Source organism: Protomyctophum parallelum, assembly GCF_964188405.1.
Source record: "Protomyctophum parallelum genome assembly, chromosome: 2".
Taxonomy (NCBI): domain Eukaryota; kingdom Metazoa; phylum Chordata; class Actinopteri; order Myctophiformes; family Myctophidae; genus Protomyctophum; species Protomyctophum parallelum.
The window spans coordinates 17,695,223-17,711,523 of NC_139699.1; the positions used below are offsets into that span (position 1 = coordinate 17,695,223).

The 16,301-nt window shown below is 41.3% G+C and overlaps 1 protein-coding gene across 1 annotated transcript in view; it reads left to right on the plus strand.

Moving 5' to 3' along the window:
- The first annotated feature begins 1,759 nt into the window (after window positions 1-1,759).
- The window catches only part of sbf2 (SET binding factor 2), a 192,697-nt gene continuing 178,155 nt past the window's right edge, over window positions 1,760-16,301 (plus strand). The window contains exon 1 of the mRNA XM_083794214.1: window positions 1,760-1,888. Within this exon, the coding sequence (XP_083650340.1) occupies window positions 1,834-1,888 (55 nt within the window). The 5' untranslated portion in view covers window positions 1,760-1,833. The remainder of the gene's footprint in view (window positions 1,889-16,301) is intronic.

Here is a 16,301-nt window from a genome sequence, read left to right on the forward strand (position 1 = left end):
ATGTTTATACATTCATAGTTGTTTTTGTTTGTTTAAAGAAAAAACAATCATAATTGAACATGCAGATCTTAAACATTAGAATACAGATAAAATACAGGGACAGTGAGAGGACAGAAATGTATACTGTATAACAAGAAAAAAAGCACAATAGACAGACAATAACACCAAACACCAAAAGGGGTTCCCGCCCAAAATGGGTTATATAGAAATCATCCGCTTGCCCCCATGAGAGGCATATCAACAGGATGACTGACACACTGGCCCAGTCACAGCTGTGGTATGTGTACAGTGTACAGTACAGGTAACAGAAGGTTCACAGACACTCACACAAACACATCAAGACATGATAATGTCCCATGGGACTGAGTCATATTATGGTAATATATGACAATATTTTGATAACATATCGGGATATCGATACTGTGATACTATACATTTGATTTCCCCCCCCCAAAGAATTTCAACAATATCTATACAAGCTCATTTCTCAAGGGTGATGGGGCTGAACTGCTATTTTAACAATTTGAGAACATTTGTTAATGTATTTAAATAGGTCTCAACAAGTGATTAAAACCACGAAAAATCAGGATATTACAATACCCAAAATCTCAGGCGTTATCTATAGTCTCATATCATATCATGATAGGATATTGATATTCCATCCTACTGGCCAGCCCTAATCATTTCTAATTTTGCTGGGTGGGGAAAAAATGTCATGTTTAAATTGAAAGAAATTGGGTATCTTGTGTAGTATAGCCTAATAATAATAATAATAATAATACAAATAATAAAACTTTATTTGTATAGCACCTTTCATGACATGAAATGCAGCTCAAAGTGCTTTACAGAGCAATGGAGAATAAAAGAAAAGCAATACAAGGCATAAACATAAAAACAAGCAGTAATGCAATACAGTGAGGACATGAGTAACAAAAAATAAAGGATCAATTAATGCATTCCAGCAGTGTATTCTTCGGTTAACTGTCACAAAAAATATTGTAATTGATGAGTATTATATACATACAGACAGTGACCATGGTCTTGTGTTTGTAAAGTAATTAATATTATATAAATACAGACAGTGACCATGGTCTTGTGTTTGTAAAGTAATTAATATTATATACATACATACAGACAGTACAGAGAGTGACCATGGTATTTTGTTTGTAAAGTAATTAATATTATATACATATACAGACAGTGACCATGGTCTTGTGTTTTTATTATTAATAATAATAATAATAATAAATATAATTAATATTAATATTATATACATACAGTCAGTGACCATGGTCTTGTGTTTGTTATTATTATCATCATTATTATTATTATTATTATTATTATTGTGACCATGGTCTTGTGTTTGTAAAGTAATTAATATTATATACATACAGACAGAGACCAGGGTCTTGTGTTTGTTATTATTATTATTATTATTATTATTATGGTCTTGTGTTTGTTATTATTATTATTATTATTATTATTATGGTCTTGTGTTTGTTATTATTATTATTATTATTATTATTATGGTCTTGTGTTTGTTATTATTATTATTATTATTATTATTATGGTCTTGTGTTTGTTATTATTATTATTATTATTATTATGGTCTTGTGTTTGTTATTATTATTATTATGGTCTTGTGTTTGTTATTATTATTATTATTATTATTATGGTCTTGTGTTTGTAAAGTGGACGCCGGGGCCCACGCCCATGGATGTCGCTGGATCCTGCACGCAGGCGCACTCATACTGCTCCTGTCAAACATGGCTGTGCTTTTGAAGAAAGAAAAATGCTGAATTGTGTTGGTAAATCTCGGGAAAAACTGCAAATATGGCTAGATTGGCTGATTATTTCGTTGTCGTGGGATATGATCAGGAAAAATCTGGTAAGTTTCTTGGCGTAACGTACGCTCACGACTTCCAGTTTTTGAGCTCCAATGATGAGATTTATCCAGGCCGTCACAGTGGGATGGTGTTGTCATATTTTAGCTCGACTAGCCTAGCCACAAAGCTACGATGGGAGATTAGTCAGATTACATTACAAAAACACTTTATTTTTTCAAAGACCTTGTTCAACTGAATATCACCTATGCGTGTTGTCCGATCAAAGCACATACCCGATCACAAACGCCTTGTTTACTTGGTTTGTTTGGACAATTCCTAGTCGGTTCATTTGAAACTTCCATGGATTCAATCAGAATCTGTCACATCCTGTCCCTGTTGATTGTGTCCCTGTCAAGTATTCCCTCTGCTGCCTGTCGGGATGTGGTTTCATACGTTTTCTTTTACAAGGAGAGCATGAGCATTGCATTCTTCTGTTCCTTAATTGCATCAACAATCTTTAATCATCTTCGTTCATCTAATTTATTTTCTGATCAAGCATTAGTAGTCCGCGCGTTTCAGAAACTTTCATGATTCCATTCATGCTTATTCTATTTTTTGAAGTTCCGAGCATACCGTCGGGAGTCTGGCTTTTGTTACTGACCTGCTGTTTGTTACTCACTGATCTATTTTTACAAACTGTAGTAGGCGTATGTGTGTGTCATCGATCTGTTGTATTTATATTTGTTTTTGCCGGGGACAGTGTTGAACTTTTAGAGTAGACGATGGGCGTATACCGCGGCGAGAAAGGCAGTCCTTGCGGTGAACCAGACCCCTGCATGTGTTCTGATGATGCCTGCAGCCTTTCCACTTGTTCTTCCAGGATCTGAAACTCCTGGCTGACACTCTGCTAAGTGCAAACAGTGTTGTTTTTGGCAGCAAATTTCTATTTTAGTTTTAGTCATAGTCTCCTGAATAGTTTTCACTTAGTCTTAGTCACATTTTAGTCACCTGGAATGTATTAGTGCTAGTCTAGTTTTAGTCGACTAAATGTCATAAGATTTTAGTCGACTAAATCTACAGGTGATTTAGTCGACTAAAATGTGTTTTTGCGGGCCTTGTTGCCGTCATAATGACTTATTTTACACTATAAAATAGCCGATCTACAAGCTCACAACGCGTCGCAGCGCGTAAAATGACTTATACTGGATCTGTTGTCCACTAGTCCCTTCCTAACATTAAGTCTAGTTTTTATTTGTTGACGAAATTGTCAGTATATTTAGTCTTAGTTTTAGTCACCATAGCATAGTTTTTATTTAGTTTACATTTAGTTTTCGTCATTTTTCGTCTTAGTTTTAGTCGACGAAAACAACACTGAGCGCAAATAACACTGGCTATAAGCAAGAGACTGGCATCTATGCAATACCAATGGCATATTATATAGGAGCAAAACCAACCCTTGACAGCCCATTCATAGAAACCAAAAAGTGATATATTTTTTGATTGATTGATTTTTGATTGAAATATTTATTAACAGTTTGCAGAATTACAGTACATTTCAAGCACAAACTCAATACAAAGACTGTTAACTGTGAGTGGACGACCGAATTAAACATTACACTTGTTTACAAGAGGGTCCACCATGTTCAATTCATCAAAACATTTAGAGACATACAAATAGACACTTTATTTATTCTTTATTGTCATTAATGCACGCCTGCAGTGCCATAGAAACTAGTTCTGAAAGGTATCGCAGAAGGGCATTAATGACTATATATAAAGAACACCCTTGAGTGTAATATTGCAATTATACAACAGTTACCATTAAAAGTTAAAACTAAGATAATCGCAGAAAGATTCAAAAAAATGAATGACCGATGTAGTCACTATGACCACAAATGTCCCAAGAAACTATAGCCTATAGCCACCAAGTCTGCTGCGCTCTGGGAGAAAAACACAGCAGACATCTTTGTTTTGATTAGGTGTTCCTTTGCGCTGGTTTAAGGAACAGCTAGAAGCTGTTTCAACCAATCAGATTGCTTCCTCGAAATGACCTGTTGTATAATGCAGCAAAAATGAGTGCTTCCAAGTATGTCATCATAGTATGTCATCATAACATGTCTACGGTGGATTTTCATGAAACACAAACAAAGCTTTCTGTACAGCTGCAATGTCGGTGAGTTTAACATTGTTTAAAGACCTATTCTGTAATCACCTGTTTTATTCCCATTGCTGCGTGCCCGTCCAAACACAGCTGATGTTAGTTGATTACACAATACAGAACTACTCCGTATTTAATCTCATTCAAGATGACATCCAGACAGGGTATTACTCATTTTACACTTAATCAGCACGCTAAAATATGTATCTGAAAACATTCTAGGTTAGAAATAAGCCACAAGCTTTGCTGCCCGTCTCTCTGTGGCATGTAAAACAAAGCTACGTCCCATACCCTGGAGGGATGCGACGTTCTGATTCGTTCAAAAACACACAGCTTTCCGTTTCAGAGTGAAACTACAAAATAAAATGCCCGTATCTTTCATTTACCTACGTCTTTAATACAATCTGAGAGATACAACTTCTTTGGTTTCAATGAATGAGCTGTCAGGGGTTGGTATTGCAAATCTACCATGCTTGCTTCAAATCTAGCTTCAGCCGTTATGGCAAGAGACAGAGAGTGCACCTGACAGTTTTGTAAAAATGTCTTCCACAATAATACATTTGCTGGTCCAGCTTTCTGGGGGTTCTCAATGTTGCACTGGAATTTAGTTGTTGTGATTGTGATAGTGGGAAACTTGCACAGAATTTGTTATTGATTCATAACCAAGGTAGGTGAGCTGTGAGCATAAAAGTTGAGTTAAAAAAAAAGCCTTGAAAATAGGATTATGAAGCCAGCTCTTCAGATAATGATCTATCTAGGTTAGTAAACATCCCTGGCCTCATGCAGCAACTTTCCAGGGCATGTTGTCAGAGGGAGAGCAGACCTGCTTGGAGTCACCATTAGGTTTAAATCGCTACACAAAGTACTGTAAGTACAGTAATTACTGTACTACTATGATGCATTTATGTGTAGACAGAGTGAGCTAGCAAGAACCGAATCTTCCATGTCACATTCTGGTGCTATTATTTACAATGCTGTGATCGTTTGATGTTTCCTCCATGACGAAGGATCCTCTGAGACAAAAGTTCTCCTCTGTCCATTCTTGATGGTAGATGATTGTAGGATCCACAGAGCCAGAGTTGTGTACTGTCAAGGCCAGAAAGTAGTTTTTTGCCACTCAGTGGGCGTACATGGGCGTACAGTGGGCATAGCAACGTTATGAGCTACTTTCTGTCAAGAAATGCCCTGCATTTGATTATTATTATTATTAAGTGTCAGAGTTTGGAAGTGCTTGTTTTCAATAACATTATAATAACAATAACATTTTGCTGCAGGACGGTTGAGTGATTTCCAACTTCCAAACTCCAACACTCCATGCTGCTCAATGTTTTGCCACTCAGTCTAGATGAGGGGGGCGTGTCCTGTTGGGAAACAAATGCATGTGCATACTCTATACGGCAGCCAATGAGAATGATAGCTTGCTGGTACGGGCACTACAGCAGCCAATGAGAGAGATAGCTTGCTAGTCCAGAAAGGCAAAACAATCGTTCATAAACCAGCTCCGCTGTCTTCACACAGCAGCTGGTAAAAAACATAAGTTGTAAAATGATTGAGAAAACACGTCTGCCTTGATTTGACTTCATAGCGACCTGGATTCAAACCCATGTCTCCCGAGTCCCGCATGCAGCATTGGAAACAAAACACCTACTGCTTGCGCAAAGGTGAATCTAGGTGTAGTGGCTGATGACCAAAAGCCTAAATATCTCCCCTGCTCAAGGGTGAATTACCCTTTAGGCTAGCTCTGGTCCATAGCCTTAAGGACTTCTCCTTAAGCTACCATAGATAGGCTGGACAGGGTTCCCCAATACATTTTCCTCAAGGGCCATATTATGACTACTGTACCAGGCTGGGGGCCGAGTCGGCATGCGTGAGGTCGAGGTCTTGCCCTGAAAATACATTTTCAGGGCAAGACCCCATTTGAAAAGGACCCCCAGTTTGACATGCAGAGGCTACTGACCCCCATTTAAAGCCATTTATATCTGGGACCCCCCAGATTATTATTTTTTGGAAATTCTTCCAGGGGCCACAAGGGGAACCCTGGGCTAGATTCTTGTCTAGAGGGCAAGGTGAAGGCTTTCCACAAGGGAGACCCGGTTGGAATATTGCCCCAGTCCTACAGTAGGTGAATCTCCTCTGGCCAAAGGGAGACCCGGGTGGAATATTTCCCCAGTCCTACAGTAGGTGAATCTCCTCTGGCCAAAGGGAGACCCGGGTGGAATATTGCCCCAGTCCTACAGTAGGTGAATCTCCTCTGGCCAATGGAGACCGTGGGCTTCAGCCATGCAGGGCTGTATCCTAGTCTGCTACAGTTGGGGAGAGTTAAATTAAAGTTATATTTACTCACTGTTAAATCAGTTATGGTTGGTTAATCATTGGTCTGTGCTCACAATAGCTCATCATTTATAAACAAATCATTGGTCAATGTTTGTAAAACAAATCATCTGTGTATATATACACACACCGTAGCTCAATGTTTGTAAACAAATCATCGGTGTGTGTATATATACACACACACCGTAGCTCAATGTTTGTAAACAAATCATCGGTGTATATATATACACACACACCGTAGCTCAATGATTGTAAACAAATCATCGGTGTGTGTATATATACACACACACCATAGCTCAATGTTTGTAAACAAATCATCGGTGTGTATATATACACACACCATAGCTCAATGTTTGTAAACAAATCATCATCCAATGTTTGTAAATAAATCGGTATATACACAGCAGATGTGTTTTCACCCACCTTGCCTGTTAAGTCAAAGCAGAGTTCACTGAAAAGGTCATAACCAGAAAGGTCATAACCATTAACCAGGGACCCTGCACTGGTCATAACCAGGACCCTGCACTGTCATAACCAGGACCCTGCACTGGTCATAACCAGGACCCTGCACTGGTCATAACCAGGGACCCTTCACTGGTCTTAACCAGGACCCTGCACTGGTCATAACCAGGGACCCTGCAAAGGTCATAACCAGGGACCCTGCACTGTAACCAGGGACCCTGCACTGGTCATAACCAGGGAACCTGCACTGGTCATAACCAGGGACCCTGCACTGGTCATAACCAGGGACCCTGCACTGGTCATAACCAGGGACCCTGCACTGTAACCAGGGACCCTGCACTGGTCATAACCAGGGACCCTGCACTGGTCATAACCAGGGACCCTGCACTGTAACCAGGGACCCTGCACTGGTCATAACCAGGGACCCTGCACTGTAACCAGGGACCCTGCACTGTAACCAGGGACCCTGCACTGGTCATAACCAGGACCCTGCACTGGTCATAACCAGGGACCCTGCACTGTAACCAGGGACCCTGCACTGGTCATAACCAGGACCCTGCACTGGTCATAACCAGGGACCCTGCACTGTAACCAGGGACCCTGCACTGGTCATAACCAGGACCCTGCACTGTAACCAGGGACCCTGCACTGGTCATAACCAGGACCCTGCACTGTAACCAGGGACCCTGCACTGGTCATAACCAGGGACCCTGCACTGTAACCAGGGACCCTGCACTGGTCATAACCAGGGAACCTGCACTGGTCATAACCAGGGACCCTGCACTGGTCATAACCAGGGACCCTGCACTGGTCATAACCAGGGACCCTGCACTGGTCATAACCAGGGACCCTGCACTGGTCATAACCAGGGACCCTGCACTGGTCATAACCAGGGACCCTGCACTGGTCATAACCAGGGACCCTGCACTGTAACCAGGGACCCTGCACTGGTCATAACCAGGACCCTGCACTGTAACCAGGGACCCTGCACTGGTCATAACCAGGACCCTGCACTGTAACCAGGGACCCTGCACTGGTCATAACCAGGACCCTGCACTGTAACCAGGGACCCTGCACTGGTCATAACCAGGGACCCTGCACTGTAACCAGGGACCCTGCACTGTAACCAGGGACCCTGCACTGTAACCAGGGACCCTGCACTGTAACCAGGGACCCTGCACTGGTCATAACCAGGACCCTGCACTGGTCATAACCAGGGACCCTGCACTGTAACCAGGGACCCTGCACTGGTCATATCCAGGACCCTGCACTGTAACCAGGGACCCTGCACTGTAACCAGGGACCCTGCACTGTAACCAGGGACCCTGCACTGGTCATATCCAGGACCCTGCACTGTAACCAGGGACCCTGCACTGGTCATATCCAGGACCCTGCACTGTAACCAGGGACCCTGCACTGTCTGCTACAGCTTCTCGATTTGCCTGATCCAATTCTCATTGCTAGATTACTATCATCATGGCTGGACCACTGTCGAAGTGCATTAAACGGGTGATTTGAAAAATATCTATTTAGTAAGTATATATATATATATTACTATGCAATCGGTAAATTAGACCTACACAGGCGACTGAACCAGTGTTCATTCATTTCACGTTATTTGTTCTTTCAGTAGCTCTTTTCTTGCTGTGCATGTACTGAATGTTTTCCCCTATGCTGACTGCAACATAATCTCACTGGCTTTTGTTGCTGTGTGACTAATCTTTTAGCTAAAAGGAGAGGGTAAAGCTTTTGTTACTGTGTGACTAATCTTTTAGCTAAAAGGAGAGGGTAAAGCAAAAATGCACTTCAGATTTGCATGTAGAGTACTATTCAGGGTGACAAAAGCGACATAATTGGCCGATCCGTCAAATCATGGTGCTGTCAGTTTGTCAGACGATCTTGATGAAGCGTCGATGGTGAGGCTTTCATCATAACCATGAGATCTACACATCTACAGTCCTGAGGGACTGATGTCATCCCCAAACCTTAACCCATTTTGGGCGGGAACCCCTTTTCTTTTGGTGTTTTAAGCATTATGTTATATTTTAGCCATTGAAAAATAGCAGATCTACAAGCTCATAGCGCGCCACTTGGTCTGCTATTTTTTTTAAACCTGTGAAAATGTGTTGCGCAAATCTTTGAATATATATTCTTTCAGAGCGACCGTTTTTAACTCAAATCGTTGCTTCTGGGGGGTCCCTGGAACAACATAAAAGAATATACATTCAAAGATTTGTGCCACATTTTCACGAATTTTCAAAAATAGCAGACCTAAAAGCTCGTAGCGCGCCACCGAGTGGCGCGCTATGAGCTTGTAGGTCTGCTATTTTTCAATAGCTAAAGCATAACCTAATGCTAACACCAAAAGGGGTTCCCGCCCAAAATGGGTTAAAATGATTTCTGTGATTTAAGACTGGACTGCAAAACCCTGGATTTGGAATGCAGTCTTGAATAAGCAGTGCATATTCTTTTTTCCTTTGCAGTGAGATATCATTTCTTAAAGGGCTCTGGCTTGATGCTGTACTATAAATTATAAATTGCTTAGTGAAGTGGAATTTACCCAACTGTACTATACCCCCCCATCTGAAACAGTTTTTGGATGGATAGCATTTGGCTGTATACACCATCTTGACTTTGTGTGACTATGGCCTGGATTTTACATTTCCGGACTGGGCCCAGGAAATGGCTTATGTAACGTTGAATCTAACCAACAAGATAAAATAATTAAACACAGCATTCCGAATGAACAAGTAAAATGTTTCCATGTGCAGATTCCTGATGACTGTGTGGTGTTGTATTGTCTGTATTTTATATTAGCCGTTCTTCACTTGGAATTAGAGCAGTTTTTTTTTTGATCAAAGTTTTTTTATTAATGTTCACACGAAAATATTATACAACATTTTTCGAACATTTCTTTCCCCCTTTTTTCCCCTCCCCTCCCCCCAGAGTTCCCGCTCTGAAAGAGCCACAACCCCGGTATCTTGCACCATAATATTATGAAATAAAAGGCACATACAAATATACATAGACATAATAGAAGACTAATAGAAGTATGCAAACAAATAATAATAATAATAATAAATAATATGTATAAAAAATAAAATAAATAAATAAAGACAATAATAATAATAATAATAAATAAATTACAGTAGGGTCAGTATAATAATTAGAGCAGTTTGATCTGGGGTGTTCTTTTGTTCATCAGCTTCATGTAATACATTTCGATTATTAATTAACATTGATTGCCACGTTTTACTTTTAATATGATTGAACAAAGTAATTTATTTATTAAATGTGCCAATAGTGATTCTTTGAATCAAAGCTTTGTTAAATACTCTTTAAAACATTGTGAATTGACTTGGCGACTGTGGCTCAGGAGGTAGAGCAGGTCGTCCAATGATCCATGGGTCGAATCCCGGCTCCTCCTCCTGTCTACATGTCCAAGTGTCCTTGGGCAAGACACTGAACCCCACATTGCTCCCGATGTGCTGGTTGGTGCCTTGCATGGCTTCTGCTGCCATCGGGTGTATGAATGTGTGTGTGAATGGGTGAATGTAATGCACAATCTATGTAAAGTGCCTTGGATAAAGGCGCTATATAAATGCACCATTTACCATTTACTTCCTTTGTTGTGACATCTTGTGCCTTGTGTGCTAATACCTGCTTGGAACACACAAGGAAATTGCTTAAAAAAAGTAAAAGGCAGAACAACAACTTCCATGTCTTTCAACAAGAGTTTCATGTTTTATTGTCAGCTGCTTTTGTTTAGCCATCTTACAGTATCCTGATGGTGTTTATGTGGTCTTACTATGATTTACTTCATGAAATAGCTAGTTTGGCATAAAATGTGTTTTTTGAAGCTGGTGCTGATCTTTATGAATTGAGGTTGAGCTTCCTAGCCTTGAGTTGTGTTTTGACCTATAGGCTCTTTCTCAGTGAAATGGGGATGCGTGCATGTATATAATATTCTAATCGGTTGCGGACAGCAGTATGACATCAAAACAACATATACAAATAAGCTCTCCAGTATGGGTCAGTTAACATGCATATATAAAATATATGTTTTTATGACTTAAAAATAACTAAAAGGAATACATTATTGGTGGTGCTACTAATTGAAGTGCATTGAGTCATTATTGTTGCTGTTGAAGGAAACTCATTAGCTTGTAGCCTTTTGTCCGTACAACACCATAGAAGACCCAGTGACTGACTCAGCTTTTGATTGGCTGAAACAGGGATATGGCTTTGTCAGCTTGGACAACGCATGAGTCAGTGTTTGCTGTGTCTGTGCCAAACCAAACCCTAAACGTAATCCCTGCATGGGCAGGTATCCTCCTGCTGATACAAATACCATTCGTTTTCAGCTGAATGGTAAATGGACTACATTTACAGTATTAGCCGCACGTGGTTTATGTATGTATTTCACATAAACCCATTCAGTCAAACATTCTCACACAGACAATGGAGGAAACCATGCAAGGCACCAACCTGCTCATCGGGAGCGATTAGGGGTTCAGTGTCTTGCTCAAGGACATTTTGATTATACAGTAGGTGAATGCATGCGTGTTCATGACCATTGATACCGATCAGTTATTTGCAGTATTTCAGCACAGGCTGAATATATATGTCAAAGTGAAATTGAATAAACGTAACGGGGGGCACCCGTTTTTCCAGCGCGGCGCGGTGGAACAAATTTTCAATTAAGGAAATATGGTTGTGATTGTGACGTTTTCCCTTTTTAGAGTCCTGAAGTGTTTCATAAATGATACAGTCATCAAAATGTGGTGGTGTTTGTTGTGTGATTTATAGTGCTATAGCAGTGTCATCCAAAAATGATCGATTAAAACTTAAAAGACTGGTGGTTTGCTTGCACCACTCAGCTCTGGTGACAGGCCATTATGCTCACATCTAGTTACTACCAAATCCAAGGCAGTGTTGTAACTTCAAGAGAAGCTGTTATTCATGTCAAAATAAGAAGTTGACATTTTCCTCTAGTTTTCTGATACAGTCCTGAGCTAAGACAGGCTAATAATGAGGCTGCCCACAAGCCACATCTGGCCTCATAAATCCAGCCTAGAGAGCCTCATGTACACTTAACCAACTCTAGCATATTTAACCTACATTTCAGATTCATGAACTTGAAGGGTCTTGAAAGTATAGTGCTGACCTTCGGTTGTTGTTTTAGTTTTGTGTCCCCATTCTGACCATTTCTATTTGTTTAGCATATTTATCACCCATAAGTCTTACCTCAGTTTACTGTCAGCTGTAAGTACCCAAATACTGTTTACAGTAGAAGCAAAGCACACAAAGCCTGTAAGAGGACCTTAGTAGTATCTAATCAAGAGTTGTTTTGTAGTAGTTTTCATATCTTAGAAATGTTTTCTCACATCGAGTAAGTGGTATTCATATTAAATGTTATTACAGGCTCATTAAACCAATACGTGACTGACTGTAAATGTCATTGTACGCTTCTTGTATGAGTGAGTGTATGCTAATGGATAACTTCCTTTCCTTCCTTATTATTATGTTTTCATGATAGAACCTCAAACATTTCCATGACGTGCACTGTACTGTACAAGTGTACATGTAGTGGAGTAGACACAAGTTAATGCTATACAGCAACAAGGTGTTGTGGCGATGGTATTCATTCAACAAGGTGTTGTGGCGATGGTATTCATTCAACAAGGTGTTGTGGCGATGGTATTAATTCCAAAATGAAAGTTTCAAGAAGTAGAGAATTGTAACTAAGGTTCCTGGATTGATCCTCACTCCTCCAGGCATCATGTCGAAGTGTCATTACTCCCTGAGCAAGACAATATGACCTATGACCCCCATAGACACTGAACCCCCAACCCCCATAGACACTGAACCCCTATGTCCCCCATAGACACTGAACCCCTATGTCCCCCATAGACACTAAACCCCTATGACCCCCATAGACACTGAACCCCCGACCCCCATAGACACTGAACCCCTATGACCCCCATAGACACTGAACCCCTATGTCCCCCATAGACACTGAACCCCTATGACCCCCATAGACACTGAACCCCTATGTCCCCATAGACACTGAACCCCTATGACCCCCATAGACACTGAACCCCTATGACCCCCATAGACACTGAACCCCCATAGACACTGAACCCCTATGACCCCCATAGACACTGAACCCCTATGACCCCATAGACACTAAACCCCTATGACCCCCATAGACACTGAACCCCCGACCCCCATAGACACTGAACCCCTATGACCCCATAGACACTGAACCCCTATGACCCCCATAGACACTGAACCCCTATGACCCCCATAGACACTGAACCCCTATGACCCCCATAGACACTGAACCCCCATAGACACTGAACCCCTATGACCCCCATAGACACTGAACCCCTATGACCCCCATAGACACTGAACCCCCATAGACACTGAACCCCTATGACCCCCATAGACACTGAACCCCTATGACCCCCATAGACACTGAACCCCTATGACCCCCATAGACACTGAACCCCTATGACCCCCATAGACACTGAACCCCATGACCCCCATAGACACTGAACCCCTATGACCCCCATATGCCTTGCATGCAGCCTACGCCGTTTAAATTGTGAATGTATACTACAGTATGTGCAAAATGCAACATAATGCATGCATTGTAAAGCAGGAGTTCCCAAACGTTTTGACCCCCAAATAGCCAAAGCCTCTTGCTGCAGCGCTGCTATTGCGAAATAGGGAGAATAGCTGATTTACAAGCTCAACCTAGCTTGTAGATCAGCTATTTTTTTTTTATGTTTGAAAAAAATTATGACATGCCCAAAATAGGGATACCAGGTTGAAGAACTTGAAGGTTAGTAAAAGTGCTAAGTAAGTGATATTTGCTGTTCAAAACTAAATGTTGTTTTGTTGACGAACTGGAAAGGATGACACAAAGAAATAAGCAGGCAACATTTTTATTGAAACACTACAATTTTAACAGATACATGGGTACTCTCTCCTGATTGGAGAAACTGATACACGGGTACTCTCTCCTGATTGGAGGAACTGATACATGGGTACTCTCTCCTGATTGGAGGAACTGATACATGGGTACTCTCTCCTGATTGGAGGAACTGATACATGGGTACTCTCTCCTGATTGGAGGAACTGATACATGGGTACTCTCTCCTGATTGGAGAAACTGATACATGGGTACTCTCTCCTGATTGGAGAAACTGATACATGGGTACCCTCTCCTGATTGGAGGAACTGATACATGGGTACTCTCTCCTGATTGGAGGAACTGATACATGGGTACTCTCTCCTGATTGGAGGAACTGATACATGGGTACTCTCTCCTGATTGGAGAAACTGATACATGGGTACTCTCTCCTGATTGGAGAAACTGATACATGGGTACTCTCTCCTGATTGGAGGAACTGATACATGGGTACTCTCTCCTGATTGGAGGAACTGATACATGGGTACTCTCTCCTGATTGGAGGAACTGATACATGGGTACTCTCTCCTGATTATAGAATGGTGAATAGGGTTTATGTGCAGTGTCAATCCACCCATCCATCTTCAACCGCTTATCCGTAGTCGGGTCGCGGGGGCAACAGAGAGCTCCAGATGTCCCTCTCCAGAGCAAGGTGTGTGTGGTGTGTGTGTGTGGATGTGTGTGGGTGTGTGTGTGTGTGTGGGTGGGTGTGTGTGTGTGTGTGTGTGTGTGTGTGTGTGTCCAGATGATGTTTGTTAATGTCAAGGCAATTATGTTTATGCACTGTCAAAGTGCAACTAGTCAAAAAACTAGTTGTGGTGGGCAGGTTTGGTCGATGATAAAGGCAGGCCACTTAATATATTGTGATTCAAGATTCAACATAGCAGCAGATGTGGAAATGTTCATTTAACCATAGGGATTTGCCGCCTCCATTGATTGGCTGATCCAGGTTTGGCAGTTTCCCGTTTGGCTCCTGGCTGTGTGGTGAGACACATCCTGACCACAATGGAGGAGTTCCTTCCTTAAGTTCCTTTCCACAGTGGATCAGTGTGATAGCTGGAAGTGGACGAGGCAGGGGAACTCCAGTGGTTACCATTACCCTGTTCCTGATCACTTCTCCTGATAAGGAAAAGGATTAACCCGTTTTGACCTGGGAACGATTCTGCAAATGTCTTCTAAATCTGACTGTTTTCTTGAAAAAGCTGTTTTTCTATGTCAGTCGTTCTCAAACACTTTCATGTCACTTTTCACGATTCTTCAAAAATAGCAGACCTACAAGCTCGTAGCTTGTAGATCTGCTATTTTTCAATAGCTAAATCATGACATAATGCTAACACCAAAAGGGGTTTCCGCCTAAAATGGGTTAAGCTCAAGAGACAACTGGAGGCTTGTAATCCAAATGTTGAAATGAAATGTAGGCTCATGTAATGTTTAGAGAAATGCTGATGGTGTGAAATTGGAAAGTTATAATAGTGTAATATAATATAACTAGATAAAGTGCCCCTCGGGGCACAGGTCTCCACCAGGGCAGGTCAGGTTGTGGCCTCCTGGTGGCTCTATAATAGGCCAATGTGAAAAGGGTGAGATATATTCCTCAGCCTAGTAGGAAAGTCAATGAAAGATTTCACGTAAATTGTACGCTGTGTTGATGATTTGAGGCTTTTTGTTAAAAATGGGCAAATCCTGCAAACTTTGAAAGCCAATGGTAGCCAATTAGGATGCAATATGAAATATGGGACAGATCCGTCTTGAACACATGACTATAGAGATAGTGTGTAACTATTTGGAGTGCAAAACATACTCTCTCCCCATGCCTTCGGCCTAGTGGAGACTATAATATAATATGGTATACTATACCAATGATGTTAGATAATATATATATATATATATATATATATATATATATATATAGTGGTATAGTATAGGAATGTTAAGATAATATACAGTGTAGTGGTATAATATAATAATATGGTACAGTTGCAATCCATGATCGTGCTCTGTGAAGAAGCCTGGTCCGCAGAGACAGTCAGACACAAAAAGAAACTCTGGAGAGCGGATCCCCTCAGTTAGAAGTGGGAGACAGTCAGTCAGACACAAAAAGAAACTCCGGAGAGCGGATCCCCTCAGTTAGAAGTGGGAGACAGTCAGTCAGACACAAAAAGAAACTCCGGAGAGCGGATCCCCTCAGTTAGAAGTGGGAGACAGTCAGTCAGACACAAAAAGAAACTCCGGAGAGCGGATCCCCTCAGTTAGTGGCAGTGGCAGGCCTTACTGTTTGTGAGCGTAGGACAATCAACACTCTAAGTCTAACCGACCACTTTTGTTCAATGCAGAGACAATCTTCTGTGAGAATCACTAGTTTAAGCTGTTAGATGTTGAAGATACAATATCACTATTTCCCTGGCTATATTTATTGCCACATATTTATGATCATGAGCAACAGGACCTTTTCACTTTATTTTATTTGGGCATGACCTTTTGAAGTTTTAAGCAATGTCTTGTCCTACCAAATATTATTCCTCCTCTGCAGCTGCCTTCTTCCTGC